Source organism: Mchenga conophoros, linkage group LG11, assembly GCF_057382185.1.
Source record: "Mchenga conophoros isolate Kocher_MC1m ecotype Shallow Benthic linkage group LG11, M_conophoros_male_GT1.1, whole genome shotgun sequence".
Classification (NCBI taxonomy): Eukaryota; Metazoa; Chordata; class Actinopteri; order Cichliformes; family Cichlidae; genus Mchenga; species Mchenga conophoros.
The window spans coordinates 23,013,428-23,024,484 of record NC_140536.1 but is presented as its reverse complement, the minus strand read 5'-3'; the positions used below and the strand labels follow the sequence as shown (position 1 = coordinate 23,024,484).

At 39.0% G+C, this 11,057-nt stretch overlaps 1 protein-coding gene across 3 annotated transcripts; it reads left to right on the top strand.

Moving 5' to 3' along the window:
• The first annotated feature begins 505 nt into the window (after positions 1-505).
• Positions 506-10,801, top strand: LOC146564075 (putative ATP-dependent RNA helicase ddx6). Of its 3 annotated transcripts, none has more exons than XM_085291544.1 (13): positions 506-654; positions 1,517-2,262; positions 3,411-3,474; positions 3,613-3,717; positions 4,168-4,297; positions 4,787-4,933; positions 5,538-5,632; positions 5,744-5,866; positions 5,964-6,092; positions 9,032-9,212; positions 9,298-9,399; positions 9,493-9,704; positions 10,373-10,801. In XM_085291544.1, exons 2-12 carry the CDS (start codon positions 2,087-2,089, stop codon positions 9,672-9,674), a joined length of 1,434 nt encoding a protein of 477 aa, XP_085147670.1. In that variant the 5' UTR covers positions 506-654; positions 1,517-2,086; the 3' UTR covers positions 9,675-9,704; positions 10,373-10,801. The 3 variants fall into 3 exon arrangements, with proteins under 3 accessions (XP_085147670.1, XP_085147668.1, XP_085147669.1); XM_085291542.1 differs by having other exon boundaries at positions 1,461-2,262; XM_085291543.1 differs by lacking the exon at positions 506-654 and adding an exon at positions 681-774 and having other exon boundaries at positions 1,461-2,262.
• Positions 10,802-11,057: the final 256 nt, after the last annotated feature.

Sequence of the window (11,057 nt, the reverse complement as noted above, 5' to 3'; positions counted from 1 at the left end):
TTTGACCATATTAACGGGAAAAACTCATATTCTTCTTTACTTGGCTGCTCCCTTTAAAGGTTTCCACAGTGGCCACCTCCAGCTCTCATGTCTTTTTGTCAGAGCCCGTGTTTGCAAGGTGTTACTGTCATCAGGCACACCTTCCCTGTCACTCTTGCTGCTATCCTTTTTTTACACAAATCACCCCTGACACTCATTTCCACCCACTCTAACCTGCCAGACCCCTCTTCTTCACCTCTCTGGTGCACTGTCATTACTTCACAGGGCTGACTGCATGTATTTAAGCTCACCCACCTTCACTACCGCAATAAGCAACATTCATATGAGATCATAATAATAAAAGTATTAAGGTTAATGTCAGCGTCATTATATTTACATATTGCCAGTATTTTGGGCTTCAGAGTCGGTGCCTCAGTGATGGCCTGAGCTGAGTAGCTAAAACTTTTGAGGCGTTTGAAAACAGGCCCGTGATTGGCCAATTGGCAGTTCCATTGGTTCAAACAGCCAACCCCAAAACGAGCGCGGCCATGTTGAATTGTCAGTTCTCTCAAAGAAGAGACAAAAGGTTAAAAAAAACTTCTGTGCCTTTGTCAAAAGTAGTGCCTACCAAGCTTAAACGAAAAGCCGATATACAGTTGAATCACGACACAGGCGGTAAGTTTGTAAGGGAAAGGTAGCATCTTTCTCTGACTGGTAGAGTTAAGCGTCACCGTTAGCGTATACTGCCTAGGCTAGAATCAGCGTGCTCGGATGGTTGAATGAAAGTGCTGAAGGGTGAGATGTAAACGGATGCAGATGCGGTTTCTTTGTAAACGACAGATATTTTGAAACAGTTTCTCACAAACCGGAAAAAAAAGACGCAATCTTAGCTTGTTAGCTCGATGGCAAAGCCCACGTAGCTGTACGTGAAGTTTTAACGGCGCGTACACTCGTGTAAGTTAAAGTATTCTAGCTAACTTTGTTATCGATAGCGGTAACTTTATGGATAAACTAAACACATGTCGGTCACTGTTGGCTTTACTTTGTTGTTTAACATGGCTAACAATTGCACTGGCTAGCTAAGTGACCATAACACTGGCTGCTAAAATTCAAAACTGCTTGCAGCTGTTATTAAGTTTACACTGGTTGTTAGCCTCGGCATCAAAACAAAGGCAAAGTTGTCCGAATTAAAATGTTAACTCCACGTTTTTCAACCTCCTCATTTTACTTATATTTCCATAAATACTTGATAGACTTTCTTGCCATCTACCACCAGTCTTGTGGTGGCAGCATTATTTGTCACAATATAACAAAGGTGAGCTTTGCCTTTGGTACACATCTGAAATGTATTTCGTTGATCTGGTCAGGTGCCTTTGAGTAATACCACTTTGAAGCGCTTGTTATTTTTGTGCTCTTCTCTTTTGACTAGCCTGTTAATGCTTAAAAAAACAACAACAACCGCCATTGTTTATTTCTTGCAGGAAACCTGGACTACTTTTCTTGTGTATTGTTCATCATTTCCTTTAACATTTTGTAGGCTTCCATCTTGGCGTTTTGCTACAGGAGAATTGAAAACCGAAAAAAATGACCCCCCAAAATTAAATGTAGCCTGCCAGTGCTTTAAAAAAATTGCAGGGATTGTAATTTTTTTCAGACCACTATTAAGAACAATCCAGTATTAAACCCCAGCAGTACGAGTTATATACTTGAACATGAGAGCAGTTAGATATGTGATCAAGTTGTCCATATTTTAATACTACCCATTTTCAGTCAATGTAACAGTCAAACTCATACTCACAAGTGCACACTAAAAACACACACAAGTTTATTCTTTGGTCATATTAGTCACGCTATTTATATTGATTTCTCCTTTTTGGAGAGTTGTATTGTAAATAGGCAGAATTTACACACAAACTTCTTTTTATGAAGAGGTCTGAATGTTAGATTGTGAACACATGGTTTAAAAAGGATAGATAAGAGAAAAGGGTTTTATTTTTCTCACGTTTTAGTTTTGCAATACATGTGCACATTAAAGTAGAGCAGTGAAAAGGAACTGAGCTGAAATATTACAATACTGCGAGGAAAATCCAGTTAAGGTGTTGGACACATGGCGACAGCAAGAACCGCAAACCCAGCACCAATGGCTGGATTGAACAAACCAGCAAATGGGCAGCTCAGGGGACAGACCAAGACAGGTGGACAACAGTCTGAACTCCTGTCAAATGTCCAACATCCCAGTGCCCATAAAAGGACCAGCATACCTCAGAGCAGTGGAGGCATCAAGTAAGATACTTGCTTTAGTAATGTTTCTCTTCTACTTTGAAAACAGAAAAGTGTCGTTTTTTCCTCACGTAATCATTTTTTGCAGCTTGACAGCTTGTGCTTTAGAGAAAACCTGCATGAGAACCCCATGGGAAAGTTCAGGACTTCTCACCAAATCTTCTAAACAGTCAAAGCCTTTTTTAAATCCCTGCTATCAGCTCTAATTACCATTACACCTGTCCTGACATGACTTAATAATTTAAGGTTTAACAGTAAGATGTTTTTGCTGTTGTCAGCACTTAGTACTTTGTTTGGAAGTTCATGAATTACAGAATTGTTAATTTTGTGAAGATCATGTACTTCACATTTGGTTTGTGTGCATATGTGACAATTTTAGAACATCATCAGCATTCACACCAGGGCTAGCTTGGGTGTTAAAAGCAAGATCCAAAATAAATTAACCAAAAGAAGTAGATTTGCATTTAACACTTATTTAGATGTTTGCCCACTTACCAAACAGGGACATGCATACAGGTCGAGGGCAAGTATCTGCCTACCCAAAGGAATATAATTTGAAATTGTTTTTAGTTCTTCTTAACCAGTGGGCATCAAAAATAACCCTGGTTTCCAGAGTGCCGTTTTAAAGGCGTCAGCATGCTCTCTGTGCTCTTCAATATTATGGCCAGCAGCAGAACTGCTTTAGAATACAATAGGTTATTGTCATTGTACATGTAAATTTTAAAAAACAAACTAGACTAGTAATACACATATGGACAAGTGAAAGTTATTCTTTATATCTGGCTAATTTCTGCCATCTAGTTGAAACAATGAGTACTTCTAATAATTGGTTAGTCCATTGTGTGGGTCTTAGAAGTTATAATATTAGCCTTGCATACATTAGTTTTAGTATTGCTGTGCTGCTTTGAAGTTGCTTTCACCAATGCTCGCCATAGAAATTACTACATTAAGCTGTTGTGTATTTTTAGTATATTAGGTCTTCATCTTTCCAAGTTGAGCCAAATCACACTGCTTAAAGCCCTTTTCCCTCTCTGAAGATTATGAAATAAAGAACTAAATGTTGCAGTGCTTATTTTAACATTTTGTTTTCTTTTTTCACTTGATATGGTCTGGGTCTTCCCTACAAAAATTGTACTCCTGATTACGACTAGGTTTGGTGATGACTGGAAGAAATGCCTGGAGCTTCCTCCAAAAGATACCAGGGTGAAAACTTCGGTAGGTGACTGCCATTAGACGCAAGTATAGTTATACATGCTTACTTAGACTCAGTCCATGCTGCCATCTAGTGCTGTAATCCTCAACCTCTGGATCGTTTTAAACAGTAAACTAAAATGATTGAGTTGTGTTCTCCAGGATGTGACATCCACCAAGGGAAATGAATTTGAAGACTACTGCTTAAAGCGAGAACTGCTTATGGGAATCTTTGAAATGGGATGGGAGAAACCTTCCCCTGTCCAGGTAAATAAAGTAGCCAGAACTCTGGTTCCTGTTTCTGGTGTTAATTTAGATGTATAAATAGTTGCACCCTTTAACAGAATCCCATTACCCCTACTTTGCCTTGATACAGCCCCATGCCTCAGCCATATGCTTTGCAGGGAAGTTGTCCACAAATGGAAAAAAACAGCAGGAGAAACACTAATATGCATCTACCAAACAGAAGAGAAGCATTTTTGATTAATTTACTCTGGAACAAGTTTTAATTTCAGTGAGTAGGAGGCTAAATGAGTCCAATCTCTAGTCCTCCTGATTACATATAAGTATGAAGTGTTAAACATTGGTGCCACTTTGTGCGTTTTTGACTGTTAGAAGAAACAGTAGGGGTGATCCTTTAGTCCTGTCTATTTACATTGCTTCATGCCTAATGAACCATGCCCATTTTTCTGAATCGACTTGTTTGTCTGCCAACAGGAGGAGAGCATCCCTATTGCCTTATCAGGACGAGATATTTTGGCAAGGGCTAAAAATGGAACGGGAAAAAGTGGTGCCTACCTCATTCCTCTCCTGGAGAGGATAGACCTTAAGAAGGATCATATCCAGGGTGAGTTTCTTCTAGGTCTGGGCTGATGGCTTACAGTCAGTGTTGAGACAACCAACTACAGTTTAAGATGATGCCTGGTGGCTAGACAACAGTGGAAGAAAGTAGCGACAGACTGTACATGATTAGTGGCTTCACAGCGTATGAGTAGTGCATGAAAGTACCGTGCAGAATCAGTGGTCTGCAGCACTGCAGACTACTGAAAACTAAGTGAAGTGCAATAAAATAAACTGAGACATGAGCATGAATATATGACAGCCATGACTGAAAAGTAGAGATAATTTCATGAACTGTAGGGATGTTGTGCTCAAGCTGCACACATGCACACTTTGATCAGTGGTTCTTTTGTTGCTCTAAAACTAATGGAAAATATTGATAATATACTGATTATGATCGCTGCACTGCACTACTCCATCAATAGTTTTTCTGCTGCTGGAAACCTTAATTTTTTCTGCATTAATATCAGCCCTTATTGTATCCGTTTCCTTCCAGCCATGGTAATGGTGCCAACAAGAGAGCTGGCCCTGCAGATGAGCCAGATCAGCATTCAACTCAGCAAGCACCTGGGAGGAGTCAAGATCATGGCTACAACGGGTGGGACAAACTTGAGGGATGACATCATGCGTCTTGATGAGACTGGTATTTAACATTTTAAGACAATTTTAAAAAAGTTATTTTTATGGCTGCAACTGAATCTTTTTTTTTTTTTTTAAATATTGTTAAAGATATTTACTATTTTTCCCCCAACATATAGTTAAATTTAAATTGCTTATCTGACTAATTAACTAAGTAGCAAATATGTTCATATTTGAGGTTCAAATTGTTCCTTTATCTTGACTCTTGTTTGTTGGCTCTTAAGTCTCCAATGAATGGGGCCAGGAAGAGAGAAAGTTTGTAAGCTGGACTTAAAGGGCAGAGAACACAATGGCCATATAGCGCTTTACACTGAACCCATTGACACACACATTCAAACACTGGTGATGGCAAGCTACATTGTAGCCACAGCCACCCTGGGGCGCATTGACAGAGGCGAGGCTGCTGAACACTGGCGGGTGAAGTGTAGTGTGAAGTGTCTTGCCCAAGGACACAATGACCGAAACTGTCCAAGCCGGGACTCAAACTGGCAACCTTCCGATTACAAGGCGAACTCCCAACTCTTGAGCCATGATGGCTCCCAGTAACCATGGCAGTAATACTTTTCTTGGTTAAAAAAATTTTTTTTTCATGCTTGCTTCTCCTGCAGTGCATGTAGTGATTGCCACACCAGGGAGGATACTGGACCTAATTAAGAAGGGTGTGGCAAAAGTGGACAAGACTCAAATGATGGTGATGGATGAAGTACGATTTGCTCTCTTTTTTTCTATATTGTTTATTGTTGACTTTTTTTTTTTTTAAGTTTGTGGACATACTATTCCTTTTGATGTTTTACCTCCCCCTCCCTTTATTCAGGCAGATAAGTTGCTCTCCCAGGACTTTGTGGTTCTGATCGAAAATATCATCAGTTTCATGCCAAAGGATCGTCAGGTTTTGCTTTACTCTGCCACTTTTCCCATCAGTGTGCAAAAATTCATGGTAAGATGTCAAACATTAAATCTTCTGCATGAGTAAGAATTCACTTTGTTTGTACTCTCGTTTAACAGTTTAAGTTGTTGTAAACTGTTTTGTGTAGAGTAAGCACATGCAGAAGCCTTATGAAATCAACCTGATGGAGGAACTCACACTGAAGGGCATCACTCAGTACTATGCCTATGTGACTGAAAGACAGAAGGTACACTGTCTTAACACACTCTTCTCCAGGGTAAGTAATCAAAATTTCGATTAGTTTTGACTACGGGTGCAACAATATACAAAAATCACGGTTCAGTTCGGTACTTTGGTGTCACGGTTTGATATTTTTTTTCAATACAAAAAAAATGTTCATGTCTTTTTTTTAATCTGTAATGTATTAAAATTATGAATATTTCTTTTAACTCAAAAGTACAGTTTTCAAATTAGATGTTGCTGAAACAACAAAATAATAAAAGAAATCTATCTTATCAAGAAATCACTCATCTGTGGGAAAAAAAAGTTTATTACAGAGAAATGTCTCTTTCCAAAATCAAAACTATAATATACCCTTCTTGTGGGGTATATTCTTACCCCCAGCCCAGCATTAACTATGTTCTTAGCATTGTCAGTAGTTACAGGTATTATAGCATTTGGTCGCACTAACTTACAATCTTTCACAGCTTCTGACAGATCTTTGGCTAAGTCGTCAGTGGTGTGACTTTCGATGATGTGTGTCTGCAAAACACTGCTTTTCATCTGCCATTCCAGATCAATGTAATGTGCAATGACGGTTAAGTAGCTCTGTGTAGCTCTTGAAGTCCAGCCGTCTGAGGTCAGAGCAACACTGGGTGCTGCTGACACTGCCGTCTCTAATTTGGCTTTTGTCTCCTTGCACAAAGCAGGAACTGCAGTATCGGTGAAATAGGTTCGTGAAGGAATATTGTATCGGGGCTCAAGTACTCTCAGCATTTGCTGAAACCCGGTGTTTTTCTACAACAGAAAAGGGTCGCATGTCGACAGCATAAAAAATAGCAATTGTCCTGTCTAGTTCTTTTGCCCTCTTAGAATCATGTACTAACGGCTGTCTAAATGACTCGGGTAAAGTTTGTAGCATGTGTGCTTGTTGTTGTTTTTATCTGCTTCCACTTATCTTTGCACTAGGGTTCTGTCTCGCTAGCTTGAGTGAATGCATGTAGGCGGCGTTCTGTGGATCTGCACTCGACAATGCATCCTAGGCGGAGTAGTCGAACGCAGATCCACTGAGCTCTCAACACAGACAGCATCATCAGAAGAAAAGTTGATAAAATAAATTTAAAAAATTTGTATTGTTCAATACATATGTGTACCGAACCAAAAGCACTGTATCGAATGGTTCAATACAGATACATGTATTGTTGCACCCCTAGTTTTGACCAACCAGTTGTGCTATCCAGTCTTTAAGTCTGACGTCATTAACCATTTCTGGGTCCAAAGTCAAACAAACACTGGGGCGTCACTAAGAGTTACAAACTGTCTAAATTTCCTCTTTCATCTTTAATAAAATGATCAGTGTGGCTGCTCTAATAGGTGTAACAATTAAGTTTAACATCCAGGCATCCATAAAAACAGAATTTATGAAATGTAAGAGTTAGAAGTTGGCAGGGAGTTAGCTCACTAGTTTCCATCTAAACATGACATACCGTGTTCTGCATTAGGGATTTCTGAAAAAAACAAAACGTTTTTTCACTTCTGAGATAAATGAAGACAGGAAACTAAACAGCAGCAGTGACATTTGCAGGGTTATTGAAGTTGGGCTAGCTGATATATAATGGTGTGCTACATGGTGGCTAGCTACGCAGCTATGGTTGGCATAATATAAACACAGTAAGCTGATGAACGCTAACTTTTTCCCTACTCGATAAAAGTTAATGCAAGGGTTCCCCATGGTTGGGGACAAATTCAGTTCCATAGCAGGATCCTTTAAATGGACCAAACTTCAGTCAGGAGAACAACTGAGACAATCCAGCCACAATACGAGGTTGGTCATTAATTTACCGCATGGGCTCGGCTGTAGTTACATCGTAAGGTTTTAAAAATTGAGCTTTAAAATGAATAGTTGTAATAAAAACCGAGAGGGGCCGACAGTGATCACTGCTTTTTTTTTTTCTTTTCTTTTTTTTTAGTGCTTGTTCAGATTAAATAGAACAAGATACAAAGTATTAAAACATGTAAAAAAAAAAAAAATCACAACAGCCTCAATAAATGAAGAGCAGTTTGGACCCAGAAGCACAATTAATGCATCATCACTTAAAGACTGGATTGCTGCACCATTAAGAAGAGAAACTCTGCCCCCTTGGGGTGATAGTGGTTTTTTTTGTGTTGTATGACATGTGTTGTAGTCGAAGATATTAGTAGGAAAATATGCAAAAATAAATTGAAAATCTAAGAAGACAGGTTTGGGCATCCCTTGTCAGAATACTGTGACCGTCCAGGTGAGATGAAATTACAAATGAGGCATTTCATAAAAAATGAAAAGACACATTTTCATGTCTTTTATGAAAGTATTCATGAAATCAGTCTTTCACTGCCATCCAAAATATTGCTAGCTTGCCCAGTAACCAACATATTCATCATTCATATTCATGTTTTACACCTGGAGGCTGACTGAAAAGTCGGCAGTGGCATACAATGATTTAGCCTGTGGACCATTATGAGGTATAGAGTAAATATAATTGGCTCCTACATTGTGTTCACGCAGTACTGACCCTAGTAAAAAGACAATGGTTTGTTTGTTTGTTTTTTTTAGTTGAAATTACACCAATGTTGCTTCACATATGATCATGTAATGCATTTACCTTTTGATTTTCTGTTGCTCTTTGTTTTCTCTGACCTGAGGACCACTGAACAAATCCTTCCTTTTTTTTTTGGGGGGGGGGGGGGTGTCTGTCCTCCTTTCTTCCTTCCTTAACTATTCACAGTAATGGAAATTTTGACCCAGCCTTTGCGTGCCACTGTGCCTGTAACGTGTATTTGAACTCACTTTTTTTTTGTTAGATTAAGTAAAAAGGAAAATGTATTTATGATAAACATAAAATTTGCACTTAAAGCTAATAAAACAAAAATACAACGCAATGTAAACACAGCTTCCAACAAAACAGTTTTGTTCACATTTTGTGAAATAACCCTTCATTTTGTATTTTTCTCTTCCAGCTCCAGATCAATCAGTCTATCATCTTCTGTAACTCCACTCAGAGAGTTGAACTTCTTGCAAAGAAAATCACTCAACTTGGTTATTCATGCTTCTACATTCATGCAAAGATGATGCAGGAGTACAGAAACCGTGTGTTCCATGACTTCAGAAATGGATTGTGCAGAAACCTAGTCTGCACAGGTAGGTGAAGAGTTTTTGCATTGGAAAAATGTGAAGTGGAAGAACAAATGTTCACTGGGTTGAGTAAGCACATGTTTTCTTGTAGACCTCTTCACTCGGGGAATTGACATCCAGGCTGTAAACGTGGTTATTAATTTTGACTTCCCCAAAAATGCAGAGACCTACCTCCACCGCATTGGCAGATCAGGTAACCTGTCGTTTTGTCAATAAGTTAGGTTTACAGCTACTGTTTGTAATACCACTACTAATACAAGCTTGACACCATGTTGATTTTCCACAGGGCGTTTTGGTCACTTGGGTCTGGCTATCAACCTCATAACTTCAGATGATCGCTACAATTTGAAGAATATTGAGGACCAGCTGGTTACTGACATTAAGCCCATACCCAGCAGCATTGACAAGAGCCTGTATGTTGCAGAGTTTCACTCTGTTGACGCAGAAGATGGTGAAGAGAAGGCATAAACTAAGGACTGGGAGCTGCACAAATCAATGGTCAGTTCCTTGAATGGCTCAAACTGAAGCATTACTGAAAAATAAATCTCTAAGAGTCAAAAGTTTGGTTTATAAATAAAACAAGATGGGATGTTTGCTGCCCTTTGGTTGCTCAGGACTAGGTTGTTGCAACCGTGTAAACACAGATTTTAATTGCATTTGTCAGTTAATCTACATCAAAATGTTATTCAGGGTTCATGCTTGGCCTTGAACGCGCCTGCTGAAAAGCTGTTTGATCTGTGGCCAGTGAGTATTCACTGCCCTATTCTGTGTTTCCAGTATTATGATTGTGAGGTGAATTCATCAGCAAGGAATAGCTTAAAAAGTATATCATGTACAGGTGAAACCAGAGAGAATATTCTTGCTCGCTGTGTTCTGAACCATAAGAAGAGTACATATATAGGGGTATTTTAGGATGTAGTGCATCTGAACACTCTTCCTGAAGCAACCTTTTTAATTGATTAGTTAATCTTCATGAAAGAGGATATAAAGCTTTACAAGATTTAAAGGTGAAGGGGTTACAGAACAGTCAGCATAGATTTGGACAGAGCTGATCTGCACACAGGGCCAGCTATCTGCTCTGTGGGTTTACTACAGTAGTGACACATTGACATGGTTGGAACTGGAGATTATAATTTTATTCCTGGCTTTTTTCTTTTGTTTTGCAGAACAAACATGGTGCCTGGCATTTGTCACACAATACTGGCTACACATCAGACAAGATTCAAAGTGAAGATTTTCTTTCTGCTCCTTCCTCCCTCAAAATAATATTTTTGTACATTTTTCATTTCCTGTTTGAGTTTACTAGTAAACTGGTGTCCCACAGAAAATTCCCACTTGAGCATGGACAGTGATTTCTATCAGTGTGGCAGACTACACTGCTAGAAATCATGCCTATGTGATTTGAGCTAAGGTTGAAGGACCTCACCAAATTCAGCCACTATTGAAATGATCTGCTTTTGGTGCTTTGTTGTAAGAATAAAACCGTAACCAAAGGTGAACTCGGTGGATAGTGCCAACTGTGAACTACAATGTTTGTGTCCACATCCTACTGAAATGCATTTGAGCCAGTGACATAAAGAAAAACTGCAACTTTGGTCACGTACGTTTGGTCATTTCTTATACTGTCTGTGATAATTATGACATGCTCAGTATTATGATGTATTTTATCGGTTTAAAAAACGTTTTGAAGATCACCAACCCCAAATTAATTTGATGCATGGTCTGCAGTATTGAATTAAGTAATCTGGTATTTTATTACATTACTGCATTACTTTCACAGGCCTTGTGTGAAATCTGACCCTTCTTCTGTGGAGGTTTTTAAAATCTTAGCAGAAACTAAGGATTGAAAGA